At 40.1% G+C, this 16,336-nt stretch overlaps 1 protein-coding gene across 1 annotated transcript in view; it reads left to right on the top strand.

Moving 5' to 3' along the window:
• The window catches only part of itfg1 (integrin alpha FG-GAP repeat containing 1), a 145,723-nt gene that overhangs the window by 88,187 nt on the left and 41,200 nt on the right, over positions 1–16,336 (top strand). Inside the window, exons 11-12 of the mRNA XM_023429726.2 lie at positions 3,350–3,500; positions 4,551–4,659. Coding sequence (XP_023285494.1) covers positions 3,350–3,500; positions 4,551–4,659 — 260 coding nt within the window. The remainder of the gene's footprint in view (positions 1–3,349; positions 3,501–4,550; positions 4,660–16,336) is intronic.

The following is a 16,336-nucleotide window of genomic DNA, read 5'->3' on the forward strand; positions in this document are numbered from 1 at the left end:
GCCATGCATCATGTTATTGATAGAAACCCAGCGCTCATGCACACAGGCTGACGAACTGAAGGTCTTTTGTCCAAACCCTCCCGCACTGACAATATGCACTTAAACAGATGAACTGTGTCTGCTGTTGAATGTTGTTGGTTGTTCTATAAGCCATTAGATACTTCACAAAAAAATTACAGTGATAAAATATAATAACAACAAAGCTAATTAGCGCTCTGTTACTGTTTGTTCACTTAGTCATAATTTTTCCTAAAATCAAGGTGAGAGCGCTGGAGAGGCTTAAAAAGCACATTTCAAGTACCAATCTGACCACTTGGATTGCTTGGTTATGAAAAACAGCATTTATTACCCTGGTATCTGCCTTATACTGTGCTCACTGATGCCATGCTTTATACAGAGCATACTTTGTGTGCGTCTGTGTGTGAGTTTACACTGTATATTGATTTAAGATACTTGTCATTATTGGCATCTCCCAATTTGCTGCTTTCACATGGAATTTTCTTCTGTTTTTGTCTGTGTATAGTTTCTTGGAAGATGAAGTAATAAGATTAGCTCTGTTACAATGTGGGGTTGGGACATGAAAAAAAAAATCTGGCTCGAAAAAAAAATGTATCTGGCTCTTTGTCTCTATGCTGCTGTGTACCATACCTCAGTTTGAATTCTTCACAATCAAAGTCGACACAGTTTCGAGATGGATGACAGCATCATATTAATGACGGTTATCAATCAATCCACATTTCATCAAACACTTTCTGCACATTTTTATATTTTTCTTTTTGTGCCTAAAGTCCCTCCTTTTCTGTCCCAGTGACAGCTCAGTATTTTGCCAAAAGTATGGCAGATTTTATGTTTTTCCAGCTCTGCCTCACACAGTCTTTCAAGTTTTTAAAGCAGACTAGCTGGCAGATGTCCCATCAGACTCATAGCTTGTGGTGTGCCTTCACCTCCACTCCCGAGGCACTTGCACTGGCATAGTGTGGGGGGAAAAAAGAGTAATTTAAAATCCTGAGACAGGGAGGACTTTCGCGATTATTTTATTTTTAGTCCAGCTCCTGTGTTTTTCTTTTTTTTTTTTTCAGGTCACCACCCCCACAGAGATCTAAGAACAGGTACAGAGAGCTATCTCCAAAGACAGAAAGACACATAGATAAAAAGGGGGATTCAATCTCCTCACAGATTCAAAGGGAGATGGTGACAAAGACTGAGCAAATACAACCGAGGCAGAGACGTAGAGGAAAAAAAGAGTCCAAGTGTGTTTTGGTTTTATATAGTCTCTAGTAAATATTTTGCCACTTGGCTACATCTGCAAAAAGAAGCCAAATACAGGGTGTGGTCACACAAAAATGAACTTAATATTATATGTAGAAAAATGAACATAAGAATCATTTAACTTGTTGGTAGACACAAGTAGATATTTAAGCGTCTCACTACAAATGTGTGCACACAAGATTGTGTGCTCTTGTGCTTTGCTGTGTGTGCAGCAAGGAATACTTTTCTTACATATGTGCAGCAGTGTAAGAGAGCAGTGCCTGTGGATGTTCCACTATCACAGATGCTTCCAGCGGTTCCAACCCGAAGCAGCTCTCATTCTCTAAAACACTGATGCTCTTATTCTGAAAAGAAAAAAAAAAACACCTGAAAACTTGATATGTAGGAGAATTTGAATTAGTGATGATAACGAAGTCTCTGTTAGAACTAGAAGCCAATCCCCAGAGAGTCACTATATACTGTGAACTCACTGATCGCTGTACGGTGAGGAAGACTGGTTCTGTGCTGCTTTTTGCACAAAACCCTGACTGACGAATGTAATCTACATGATTGACAGTTAGACAGTCAACCAACTGCTTATGGACAATCTTCTCAATGACTGCTTGGAGATCAGCGATTGCTTCTAATTTCTAGAGGTAAAGGTCACAGTCGAGCCTCTAATAATAGTAGTAGTAAAACCACCTCACATCTACTGTATCACTGAGAGGCGACCATTTTGTTGGAGCTTGGTTACATTACATGAGTACATTAGAGGTGAAGTAGGAGTTGTGTTGACACTGAGTATTACCAAGATGATTTTAAAGACAAAGGGCTCTGTCTTACACCCAGTGCAAAATGGCGCCAAGCACAACACAAGTGTCTTTGCTCCTCATTTTCCTGGCGTCCATTTTGTTTGAATAGCAAATTCACTTGCACCCCTCTGAGTGCCCACTGGTGTGCTGGTCTTAGGGTGTGGTCGGGTGCATTGTTGGAGCACTGCTATCTTGATCAAATGCGCTGTTGACCAGCAAAACATGGTCTGAAGTCAGTGGTACAGTATTTCATTGTTATTTTAAGGGCGCATTAACAAGAGAGTGTGTGCCTACATAGATGTGTGCACATGCTGAACTGCACACACACACACTGACCAACACAACTCTGACTGCACTGTTTGTTGAGTGTAGGTGCCCCACTGACACTGAAATGGAGCAGAGGAGATCATACAGACAGAATACATCGGTTTCTTAGGCTCCCTTCATGTCGTGGTTGTAAACAAAACTTTAGGCCCTAATTATATTTTCCCCAGGAAATGGGGGAAAACGGGAAAGTCAGAGAAAGAAAAGAGAGAGAGAGAGGGCTGCAAGCCATAAAAAGCTGTTTCAGCTCTGCACACCTCCCTGCTCTGACACAGATTCATTTCCTCTGCAGAGAAGTGTTCTTGCTTACTACCTGGCAAATCCATAGTTACAATAACAATCTGCCAAGGTGTAAACACACCTGGCTTTTAAAGGGATTGGTGGATGGAACTCTGATTGGTTTATTTCATGTTACCCATCCAAAACACGCCCGTGATTAATGAAGAGACCAAGTACAACCCCTCTAAACCAACCATTTTTTCCACCATTAAACCTGTAAAAGTGGATTTTACAAACCCTGAATGCACTTGCTCCATGTGCTTCAGACCATGCACTTAGATCATTAAAATAGAGCCCCGTGTCTCATTTTCTGGTTCAAAGCTGTTTGCTATGAAATATAAGAAATGTCATTTGGTTGTAAAAGTAAAGTAAATTCCACCATTTAAAGTTCAGAGACACTTTACTGTGCCCTGTTTATTATCAGAAATACATATACTTAGACTCATCATTGGGATCTAAAACCAAACCACTACATCAGACTGAACTGAGAAATGTCCTGCTCAACACACTGGCATGTTTATATCAGGTGACATGATTCAGCTGATAAACTGCCAGACTGATCAGCTGATCACATGAACATTTTTCTGCTCTTTACAAGCTAGCATCATGCTCTATTGTGACCAACTAAGATGCTAATAACATGTATTTTCTCTCTCTCTATCGCTCTCTCTCTCTCTCTCTCTCAGTGGTCAGCAGGCCTTCCTGTTGGAGAACGTGCCCTGTAACAACGCCAGTTGCCACAGTGTAGGAAGGATGTTCCACATTCACTGGGACCAGTCAGATTTGGGAGCCATCCAAAATGCTGTTATGGCAACGTTCTTTGACATCTATGAGGATGTGAGTAATTTTTGCTCAGTTAATGTATGTAGGTGCTTGCTTTGGTCATACATACACCATCCTTTTCTCTTCTTTCTCTTTGTGCCTTTCATATCTGTTTCTCCTCTAAACACCCATCTCCCTCAGTGTCTCCTCTTACTTATCCAATTAATGCACAGACATCAGCAGTGATACTGGTGTCAGACAGTTAATTATGCAGCTAAAATGACATCTCTTTATTTCTACAATATTATAACTTGATGCCAATTGGAGAATATAAATGTATAAATCTAACAGCACAAACAAGAATATTTGATTTCTCTAATGCAGAAAATTGGATTATGTGTTTTTTCTACACTGACGTAACCAAAAATAATTTAAGGTCATAATTTTTCTACTCATGCTCAGAAGCAATATTCCAGATTTGGACTGAGGACAATGTTGAGTTCAGTTTAGTGCTTGTTTGTAATCAGTAATGCAGTTAAAAGCACACTCATGTCTTTGCCAGCTTGTATTCACAAGAACAGGCACTTATTTATCTTCCTTCTATGCTCTGGTGCTATTGTGTTTTTCATACTCTATATGCATGCTGTTATTATATACTTACAGTCTTTCTTTATGTTTTTCATCTTGGATTTCTATCCAGATATCTATAGTGATAATGGAGGGTTAGGGTTAGAGGTACACACACACAAACACATACATATGTTGTGTTTCATAGGTTCTGCTCACAGATTCTAATGCATATAGTACAGTAGCTCTTTTGCAATCTACTGTATGTGCTTGTCTTATCAGAATTAATTATAACTGCTTTTGTGGCCTGTCTGTTGGATTCTACTCTCTCTCTGACTCTCTTTCTCTTCATCCCTCGCTCTCTCACTCACCCTTGAGACAGAATTTTTAAATGGGAGCGAGAGATGTAGTGAGGACAAGAGAAAAGAGGAAGAATAGAGATGATAAGATAATGCTGGATCAGTCACCCAGTGTGTTACAGGGATAAAAATGTACATCAGAAGACACACACACCATGCTCTCATTGTCCCTTATCTGCATGCCTGTCTTCATTTGCAGGGTATATTAGACATGCTGGTTCTGAGCCAGGCAGCGGGCAAAAATGACTTGATCATCCATGCTTTAAAGAACAATTTTGAAGCTGATGCCTACTTCGTTAAAGTGATGGGTAAGTAACTGATTTGCCCTGTATGCTCTGCTCCTCCCTTCTCTCCACATACATAACCCAGTTTATTGAAGGGGCCACATGTAGGAAGAAAAGGTCTTCTTCTTCTTCCCCAGCTGTCCTCATCGTATTACACACACAACTGGAATTTGAATAATTTATGACTTAGTCTATGTTTTCTACTATAACAGCCCCTGCTACACCAATTAAAATCATCACTGAACATGAGCAGCTCTTTTCCCCAGACCGAGAAAACAGATGGTCATGACCATTATCTGTCATATTAGTGTGATTTTTTTAGTCCGGAGCTACTCAGTTGGGGGTGAAAAGGGGGATCTTCTGTGAGCTTTTTATTCTATTTCAGCTTAAATTAAAATGGCTACTGTCAGCACAAAACTGCTTTTGTAAATGCACCTTCTCCCAAAAGGTCATTTTAAATACTGCCTCAGACTTCTCTCCCAGCTTCTCTGGTAGAAACATGTATATTAATGTTAACAAAGATATTAATGCAACAAAAATTAGCTATCACTCAAAAATGGTCGTGTTTAACTTGTTGTTCTTTCTCTTTACATGATATCAGATTTCCTTCTTTTTGTGTTAGCTATTTATTATTATTAATAATTATTTATTTATTTATTTTCAAATTATTATTTTTTAGAGCCAATGTCTGGCTGAAAATGTGCGGCTCTTGTTGTGAACTAGTACTGATTCTAAACTGAAATTAAAACCATGATTATTCATTAAGTTATGAACACAATGTAAAACTGTGATTAATAATGATTTACTGTTTTTTTACTAAGCACAAATGTCTAACCATGTCGCCACGATATCCTGGGTTCAAAGCCACACTGATATATCTGTTGCATGTCTTCCTCCTGCTCCTTTCCCCATCTTATCTCTCACTTTCCATTTTTGATTATCTGATAAAGATGACAGAAACCTATTCCATTCCTTCCTTCCTAACCTTATTCTGTTTATGCAGCTAAGATGATTAAATGTTCACTAATTCTACAGAAACAGCACGTCGTCTGTGCCGTATGTTGTATTTGAGTCACAAATGATGACTGACTAGATGCAACTGTAGCTTCAATATCTGTTCTCAACGCTCAGAAATAGTTTCATATATTTTTGGCACACAGCGTTCTTTTTTTTCTTTTTTTGTTTCTTAGTTAATAGATTTTATTTCTTTTATTTTTATTGTAACTGTTTGAGTAAAAATCACGCCGTGTTCTTTTGAAGTCAAAATGTTGGTACAGCGTTAGTACCTAGTGACATATGAGGAAAGCAAAAATAATTCCACTCTAGGGTGGGCCTTTGCACAGTTTAATCTGTCACTCTGCTCTGCTCATTAGTAGGAAAAGGATCGTGGTTCATTTCTGTCTCAGCACAGTTGGCGAACGGTTGTTGTTTTGTCTTTTGGGAAGGGAGGGGTAACACTTGCTCCTCTGCTTTCAGAATCACACATACACTAGAAAACACACACATAAATCATCACCATGCCGTTATAAGTACACAGCAGCACAAAATGTCTAATGCACTTACAATATGTATACTTACAATATTGACTGGCAAGTATTACGTATAAATTTGACCTGTTGAATAGACAATGCCTGGGATTGATGCTCTTTATTCATTAAAAATTCAGACATTTTATTGTTGAGAATAAAGACAGTCCAAGTTACATTCAAGCAAATAGTTTTTAGTAGTAGCAAATACTTACAATACCTCTGGTGGACTGAACAGATTCAGTTTCATGGAACAAAAACAAAATCTGACTGTGGTGAAGTCATACTTGGTGTTTAGCAAAATTAAAAAATTCATTATTAATTAATTCACAATTAAAGGGGCTATACGTAAATTTGGTTTCTTGCCAGGAGAAGGTGGCAGTGATTGTCGCTTGACAAGAGCTTCAACCATCATTGCGTTTACAAGACAAGAGGTGGGGCTGCAGTGATTTGCTAGTGGAAATTTCAATTGAAGAAAAGACGTGATAAAGACAATAGTTAATCTTGCTTTCAACCTCTGGAGACAGCTGTTGCTGAGTAAAGGAATTAAGTTTGATGCTGTACTAACAACGTTTCTCTAAGACTGGTAAGTTAAGAGTTGTTAACGCTAACACAGGCTATGTAGCAAAAGCCAAACTTACAAATAGCTCCTCTAATGTCAAAAAGACAAAGAAGATTGGTGCAGTAAATAGCCTCATCAGTCAGGTAAAGTATATTTAATTGTGTTTGTGTGCATCTTTGTGTGTTACTGTGCACCATAATGGTATAGTGCAATATTTAGGACTAATACACCAGAAGAGTGATTCACAGGGAGGAATTCAAACAGCGAGATACTTTGTGTCTAATGCAGGTGTTTGATGTGATACAGCAGGCAGCTCACCACTCTCTTGGCCACTTGAATGACACACTGCAGCCTTGCATTGAAATAGGAGCTGTGATGGATGATGTTACAGTGCTTTTAATGATGGGACTGGGGTATTAGATGAGGGTTAGTTGCATCATGGTTTGCGGTGTGCAGGGAGTAGGTCTAAATACACCCATTTCATAGCAGACATTTTGAGTCGTTGAAGCAGGAGGAGGAAAAGCACAGGTGGCTGCGTTCCATTTAGGTGAGCCAGTTCCAGGGCTCTGGTATTGTCCATGCTCAATAATGGAGCCATTGTTAATATTATTTACACCAGTGCTTTTCCTGCTTTGACAAGTCAAAATGTCTGCCATGAAAAGGGCCTCTGGTGTCCCTAATGTCCCAAGTCCTGGCATGCATCTCAGCATTTGTGGGAAATTTGTTTTGAATGCTAGGTTGAGATAAATGCAGGGTCCTGGTGTAGGACCCAGTGGTTTCCAGGTCCCCAGCTAAAATCTGTGTGGAACACATCATGTAATTGTTGTGATCCTATACGGATGTGCATATGTCCATATAGGACTGAAGTATTTAGAGATTTTGCAATTTGCAAAAGTCCCTAATTTTGACTAGGCTATAAAGCATATTGTTACTAATGTCTTTAAAAGCTGTAGGAAGAGAAAGAGTTGTCCTGCTTTTGCTGGTTGTCGTCTCAACTCTTGTGTAGTTAATTCATGCGAATTCCTGAAGTGGACCACACTAAAAATTATTCTGATTATTTTGACAAATACTTACATGATGTGACTGTAGTAATCAAGCGACTTGCCAATTATTTTTATTTTTTATCAAGGAAGTAACACCACTTTGTTTCGCAATGCTGTTTGAAAAGATAAGACTAGGTCAAAACCTAGTATATGGCTGGATCATGTATGCTTAATGTGTAAAATTGAGGACATAATTGAAAATTGTTTTGAAACCACTGCAAACAACTGGCATCATGTCATATTTGCATTCTGCCCACTGTCAGACGGTTTCAGTTCTTTATCTGTTTGCTTCTCTCCTACTCTGTGCTCACATATACAATATTTTAATACAGCTGAATTCCTATTTAAGCTCTTCTCATTTACATGTTTTTTTCTGTTTATGTTTTCCGACAATGGAACAAATTCAGTCACTATTTCATTAGTGATTGAAACACAGTCCATTAAGACTACATGTTAACCTCTGAGCCGGGTCCAAGCTGCTGCTCTGCTGCTGAAATCCTTTTTATAACCACGATGTTGTCTGACCAAATACACATAGGTTAAAGACAAACACTGTGCTGTGCTTTCGATTTACTTGACGGACACTAACAGAGTGATAAGCCTTTTTCTAGATGAATGATCCATCTTATCACTTCAGCTCACACTCAATCCCTAACGAGCTGGTATTTGCTCGTTAGTGTAAATGACTGAAACCTGGCAGTTAGTGACCAGTTTCAGAATGTTCCAGTTTATATTTAAAACACATCATATCATAGCTTTAACCTCATCACCTTTTAAGTCTCTGAAGTGGACAACTGTGTAGCTTTTAATAATAAATATTTTGCATGGACTGTAGGAATGAGATAATTTTGTGATTAAGCTCAATTGAAACTCATCTTGTTCAATAGACGAGAAGTAGTCCAACAAGAATTGTGAAGGAAGATGTGAATCAAACAGTTTGTAAACACCCAGATTCTTGAGAAGAGGTGTAATCAACCAAAACAAATGAAATTTGCGTGCGTGCGTGCGTGCGTGCGTGCGTGCGTGCGTGCGTGCGTGGCACAGGTGTGCAGGGCTTTAAAGTGTAGACAACATTGGTAGGAAAAATCACAATTCAATATTTTCCTCTAATCAATGTGATCCATATTCCAAACACAGCCCAGCTTGTAGATTGTTTTAGGTGGACTCCAATACACGGGTTGCAACTGAATTTGGTTGGGGTGGGAGTCAGAGGAGCACACTGTAGTCTAGATTCTCTCCAGGTACAGTGGGTTCAATGTCTATGTTTGAGAGAAATTGTTGTAAAATGCCAAAAATATTACATATTATATATCAATAAACACACAATTGTGAAAGGAAGATTCAGTTATCCTGACAGTCGCTTTGTGCGCCGCATGTCTGTCTGTGACCTTGAGTCGTCCCCCTTCCCCCTGCTGTAACATGAATTCGTTTTGTGCCATCTCTCGAAACACCGCTGTTCTTTTTCGTTATCCATGTCTTGTCTCACTGCAGCATGTCAAACAAAATACACACAGGTACACCCACACCAAAACGCCTTGTTTTTTCCTCCCGTCGATGCAAACGCTGTCAGCTCCCCCCACTTATCCTCTTCATTCGACTTCAGTTATTACATTTTTGGTTGTAAATATTTCATACATGTTCAGTGTAGCACTTTTCTACATCTTGCTGACTACTGACTAGCGAGCAAACAGCAAGCAACCAAAATAAAAATGTATCTGTCAAGTGATACACTCTGTTGACATTTCATTTATCTCCCTCGTGAATGTGAGCTCAAATGCAGCTTAATAGCCTCGCACCTCCCGTGACAAACCCCTGAGGGTAAATAGTTTATTTAACATTCTTTTCAGGCATATTTGATGGCATAGCTGATAGCGTTAGACTGTAATAAGTGAGAATGAATGTGCGAATTTCATATTCAGACTTGACACATTATGTTGGCTAGTGATGTGTCTTTGTAGACAGCCTTATCCAGTCCTCTGTTCTCTAATGTGGAATCCCATTTTCTCAAGATGACATCCCTCAGCCCTCCCCTGAGCGTTATCGAACAACTCCCGCTTAAGGATTGACTTTGTGTCGGGCTTGGTGTACGCATGCGCGCGCTCGTGTGTGTGTGTGTGTGTGTGTGTGTGTGTGTGTGTGTGTGTGTGTGTGTGTATATGTGTGCAGTTTGTGAGTGAAAGGTAAGATCCCATGATGCACGTGGACTTCCCGGGATAAATCTATCACACACTGGCCTCAGACAGCAGCCTTACCTTTCTGCCTGCCAGAGGCTTGGACTCTTGCTGGGCTCTTCACACTGAGATGACCTGAACCTGTACCAGTCTGACATCTTATCCTCCTGTGAGCCCGACATGCAGCAGTTCGCTCGCTGGCACATTCCATCAAGACCCTTACCTCTGTTGCCATAGGAGCATATATTATTTAGGAGCAAGCTCAAGGTTTTTGAGTGGAGCTGCAGCCAAGTGGAAGACTTGGCAGCTATAATGCCATTCTGTAAAAATAAATATATATCCTTGAAAGCTGAGGGAAAAAAGACATATCAGGCCTGTATGTCATTTTGTTTTGACACTCCTTCAAGAAAAGCTCTTCTCAAAGTGGTTGGTTGAATGTTATTTAGTGTATAGTTGCAGTTCAGTTTCATCCCCTTTCTGTGTTTTCTCGGCAAAAACTATTTCTGCATGGACTGAGGTGTGCTAATCATTGACATTCACTTAATGGTCCCATGTTTTAACACTGTGTCAGTATGGACGGAGATTATTTCTGATACGGAGCTGAAATACTTGTCTGGACAGAGATCGTTTTCATTTTAACACAATATTTTAAAATGAAAACATATTAGTGTGGACGTAGCGCTGTATCTGTATCTGCATCATGTACAGTATATATGTCCATCAAAGTAATGGCCTCCTCAGTAATGGTGTCCAAAAAAAAAAAAAAGTATTGATTAGATTTTTCCCACTGCTTTTCTGGGGGCCCCTTTCTGTCTCAGCCACAAGGTCAGATTTTGCCAGCTCCGTGTCTGAGGTCAGCACACCTCTGTCCGCCCTGACACACCACGGCTCACTCACTCTGCTAGTGTACTGTTAGCTGTTAGCCTGCACGCTGCAGCTTGAACACCAGTGGTGTGAGTGGTAAATGACACCAAGCCTGGTGTCATTTGCATGTGGATTAATAAAGGTAAACGCGGTGGTGATGTTCGTGCGTAATGGCAATACAATCTGGTGTGGCACTTCTCAAATCAGAGACTGCAGATCAACCAACATATGTGTCCTGCTGCCTTCAGATGCTGCAGGAATTTAATGAAATGAAGGAGAAGCCTTTCGTACAGTATCAATGAGGTATGGAAAACAGACACAGTTTACCTGCTTTAACCACATTAAATGTATCATTTTTATTATTTAAAGGCCTCTATTGGGTGTTTTATTAAACTATTTTTTTTACATTTTATTCCGTTGTTTCTATGCTTTTGCTGAAAAACATTTTTGGGAGCTCTTCTTGATAAAATAAGTGCCAGTAGAGTGATACTCTACTGTGTAGATGCCTACACTTGCCTCTTATAAGCACCGCCTGTGGTGGTGTGAGCAGTAGCCAGCGTCCAGTGGTGCATTGTCAACTGTACAATGAATGTTCACAGCTTGCCGTTTGTGTTTCCTTCCTCCTCATTACCGTCTGTCACTGACAGGCTCATATTAGAGAAGACCCACTGTCTTGCCATTTGGCAACCAGTCAATAGGTTTCCAATGGAAACCAAGACCCCACTGACAACCTGAGCCAGGCCAAGTACAAATTATATGTATTCATTCCGTATCACATTTGGTCTCTGTTGGTTCAATATGTCTGATCCCCATATGGGTTCTTACAGATTCGCTGTCAGCTGTGATCACGTGTAAAGGTAAAATGTGTTTTTTTTTTTTTTATGTGAGACATAGAGTGTGATCTTTGTGTTACTACACACTTTGAATGAGGCAGCTCATTAATCATATGGCCAGTGTTTGTGTTCACTATCCAGCAGGATCTATTCAGGTCGGATTGGATCCGGTCTAATTCAGGTCTGTTCGAACAGGGTTTGAGTTAGAATTGGTTCTCTTGTCTTGGAAACCAGGTTTGGAGAGTTTTTCCACTGGTCCGTTTTGTATTCAGTCCAAAATTTGACAGCCAGTCATTGATTTTGAATCTCAGAGGAACTATTTAAGGATCCACTCTAAGCTGTAAGATACATCGATGCAAAAAGTGGTTGCAGGGTGGCCAGATGGAGCGATGATTGCTGCTGAGGAGAGAAGAGATGGGAGAAATCATAAACTCCAAAATTAGAAAGAAGGATAAAATGATGGGAGATGGGGAGGGGAGGGGGTATCTCTTCATGAGCATCTCGAGTGTGTGTGAGTGTGTGTGCGTGTGTGCTTGCGTGCGTGTGTGTGTGTGTGTGTGTGTGTGTGTGTGCGTGCGTGCATGCGTGTTGAAAAGAGATGAAGAGAGAGACTGACAGGCAGAACTATATGAGTTGATTAGTTTCCTGCTGACTTATTAGGATGCAGATTAGCTGCATTGAGAAACATCTGGGAGCTTCTCCCAGGCCCACATACTCCCTTCTCCTCTCTCCACTCCTCACCTCTTCTTTCATCTCTTCTCCTCCAATACCAAATCCAGCTTTCTTCTTTTCTCTTTCCCCATCTCTCCTGTCTTGTTCTCCCATCTTTTCTCATTTAGCCTCTTTCATTTCCTCCCCTCTAACCCTCTCAGCCTCGGTTTTTATCTCACTCTCACCTCTTCTCCTGCCCTCACCCTGCCTCTCCTCTTGTTTCTCTTCGACAAACGTCTTGTTTCCTGTCCTCCTGCTTCCTCTCCGCCCCCCTCAGTCTGTCAGTCACAACTGTCTTTTATTCCCTCTTTTCATTTCATTCAAATGACAACGAGGAGATTTACATGAAGTCTTTCAGTGTGGCTCTGTCGTCCGGAGGAGGATTTGACTGGAGGCTGCATATTCAGATTTGTGTGAATACTTCTTCTCTGCTGCAACACACAAAGAGGGCTGAGTGGGAGTGCCTGCTCCCATGTTTGTCAAAATAGCATCCTGCTCCAGCTTATGTTAACAGTTGAATGGCTCTGCCTGCAAATGACCACAAGCAAGCCATACAATGCAATATACTGAATATTATAAACATTTTATTCACTATGTACAAGGAGCAGAAATTCATATTTCTTATTTTAGTATAAGAACTTATAATTTCTCCTCTAGAGCATTTGTGATGTGATTTTTTTTTTTTACCCTTTATCATTAAGCTAAAATTGGTCAGTGGTCTTAAGATGGCCTCTTTTCATACCACTATTCTATTCAGTGTAAATAAGGTGGAAACTTTTCCACTTATCTTTCCAGCACCAGCAGGGAGGCTACAGCGATATAGCCCCAGAGAAGCCAGCCTGAATCAATTTTAAGTTTTATCAGGTTAAATTTTATTAGTGTGTACCCCATCCACTGAGAATTGAGGTAGCTGGAAGGCAGACCAATTAGCAAATTATGGGTAGTGGTTTAGAAGATGAAAACAACAGGCAGTGCCTAATTTTGAATAAGACTCGGGCACGATATTTGATTTATGGCTCTGAAGGCTAATCCAATCGCCTGCAAATTAATTCTGCTCTGCGGCCACTGTCAACGCTTCTGACCTAAGCAGAGTTCCACTGTGCTCGGCCAGGCCACAGTAAGCAGAGGGGAAGTTTGTGGGCCGATTTTTAAAGCTAACATTTGCCTTTATGAACCGAGTCAATTATCTTTTACAGCAGTTGGAAATTTTACAATGTTGTCACACCTGCTGGCCTCAGAGGAGGACACGAGAGTACTCAGTATTTTATGTGTATAATAATTTTTTATCATTTAATGATAAAAAATGGGGCGTATTCAGTCTTTTCAGTCTTGGGTAATTCAGATACAGATTATGCTTTGGTTGTTTTTATATAAAATACATTATAATTGATGTTTAATTTTCCTGTGCGAGTTTTTGAAAAGCATGTTTGGATCTTTCGTCACATCCCAGTACAGACACTCGATGTCACACCTTGAATGCCTTCTTTCTTCCACTGCTTTTAGGGCAAAAAAGAGGCTTAGACTTCAGTAGATTGCTGCATCTGATTTCTTGCTGTAATCCTACTGTAATGTTTGGATGGAGCAAACATGTCTTCTCTAGACAGTTAGACTCTGTGAGGATGTTAAACGTTATTCTAATTGATATGGCCAATTAACGTGGTGGTCACATTGCATTTGTAGTGTTCATCTGAAAGTGAAACACAGTGGAATCAACTGCCAGCTGTTCAGGGACAGTGAGCATACAACAACGCTTTAATGATGTTTCCCAAAGTGAACACAGAGCAGGAGAAGCTCCCTCTGGGATCTGAACAGCAGTGTGGTGCCTCGTCTTACTTACACTTCGACCAGACAGTAGCCATTAAAGCCATAATGTCTAATAGGGGCAAATAAGGATATGTATTTAGTTTTTAGTCAGGCACTGATGAGGCAGCAAGTTTTATGGGAGACATCTTGTTAAGTGACAGCTCTTTATTGCAGATCCTTTGTAATAAAATCTAAATTTTTTGTGCTACATAGGTCTTTATTTACCAGGCAGAAAAGCAGAAATTCAGCAGACGCTCATAAGAAAAACATACACACCAGTGATACTGTGTAGATTATCCATGTAACACGGATTATTTAGCCCTGAGCAGGTGGTCATTTCTGGAGTTGCTCTTGCTATTTAATAGCAGATGTCAGCTTGCTGTCAGGCACAGTGTGTGTGTCTGTGTGTGTCTTTGTGTGTCTGTGCAGGCATGTGTTGTGCCATTGCACGTCTGTAAGCAGCCCTGCGGTCAGCAAAAGCATCCTGAGGACAATGAGAAGTGATGAGCATCTCAGAGCAAATGCTGATCAGCTGTCATGTTGTTGTGTTTGTGTGTCAGTGTGTTTGCATGTACAGTGTGCGTCTGCTTGGCTGTCATTGACTTGTGCTCATAGCCACTAGCGCTGACACAGCATGTCAACACGGCATGTCTGCTCATTGCATTTTCCTCTGTTTGTGTGTGTGTGTGTGTGTGTGTGTGTGTGTGTGTGTGTGTGTGTGTGTGTGTGTGTGTGTGACGTCAGCTGACCTAACAGCTAAGGACTGTGTTGTGACGTGTGCATGTGGTTACCATGGCTCCCCATAGTTTCTTTTTATAGAGGGCCAATGAGGCTGAAATTACAGGTGAATCTCCAGTTATATAAAAGAGACTATTATATAAACAGAAACAATAATTTTTGAGTGAAAACAAATGCATGCAGAATTGTGTGTTTACAAGTGCAGTTACAGAAATTTATTTCCCATGAAATTACCCCTCTCTGCACTCCGAGGACTATATTACTGTGTTTTTTTCTAGTGGGAGAAAATGTACTCAAAGATCTCAATCTGTTGCAAATGTGCAAAAGTTTCATGGTGCACTTCAGTAAGTGTTTTGTTACAGTGTTTTACAGTATCTGTATATGACACCTTTGATTCTGCAAATTTCAAACTTGAGATTTCAGTATTTGTGCATCAAAAATGTTTGCACAGAAACCTACACAAGCATTAATATTACTTTGGTCTTTAACATGCAGCAGGAGGGGTTCCTACAGTTCCTATGTTGTTTTTAGCAAATAATATGTTCAATACATTGTCTGCAAAGCCAGGTGATGGAAGAACAAATCTAATTCAGGCTTTATTTTTGCTTTATATATATATATATATATATATATATTTTTTTTTTTTTTACAACATTTCAATCTTTTGCCTCCCATTAGAAAGTCAGATGAAATTATTGCTTTTGCCTGTGAATGAATGGTTAAAATTACACTTAGCAACACATTAATATTTCATGTCGGCACCTCAAACCCAAACAAACAAATCTAATCATCTTCATTTAATACATCATCATCCATCTGAGGAGTCCAGGAAGCATATCCACAGATGAGTTTTAAGAAGTACATTTGAAGGAGACTCAGCCCCAGTTTTCTGCAACTTTTATACAATTCCCCTGACATTTAGGAGCAGTAATAATATAACACACACCACCTATAAGTTCACTCTGTAGTTGTAGACAACTTTGTAATACACTTATTATATTGTTGTATTGTAATTTTTGTTCTCAACATGTCAAAGGGCTTCATGTTGAGAACGATCGCAAATGGTCTCTAGTTAAATCTGAATTATGACTAACTGACAGCTGCAGCTAAGCTGTCACTGAAACTAAACACAGCCCGACATGCAGTACATATTAATGAGATAACTGTCTGTGTAAGTTCTCATTCGTCCAGGTCATAAGCAACCAACCTGATATATGCGGTCAAATGCAGTGAGGAGTGCAATGACCTATATATTGGGGAAACAAAACAACCGTTAAACAAACGTATGGCCCAACACAGAAGGGCAAACTCTTCAGGCCCTGTCTCAGCTGTCTACTCCCACCTAAAGGAAAAGGCACACTCCTTTGAAGACAGCAATGTCGAAATCTTGGACAGGGAGGACAGATGGTTTGAAAGGGGAGTCAAGGAAGCCATCTATGTAAAAGTGGAG

This window comes from Seriola lalandi, unplaced genomic scaffold (assembly GCF_002814215.2).
Source record: "Seriola lalandi dorsalis isolate HSWRI2012SDOR001 ecotype SW California unplaced genomic scaffold, Sedor1 jcf7180002054898, whole genome shotgun sequence".
Lineage (NCBI taxonomy): Eukaryota > Metazoa > Chordata > Actinopteri > Carangiformes > Carangidae > Seriola > Seriola lalandi.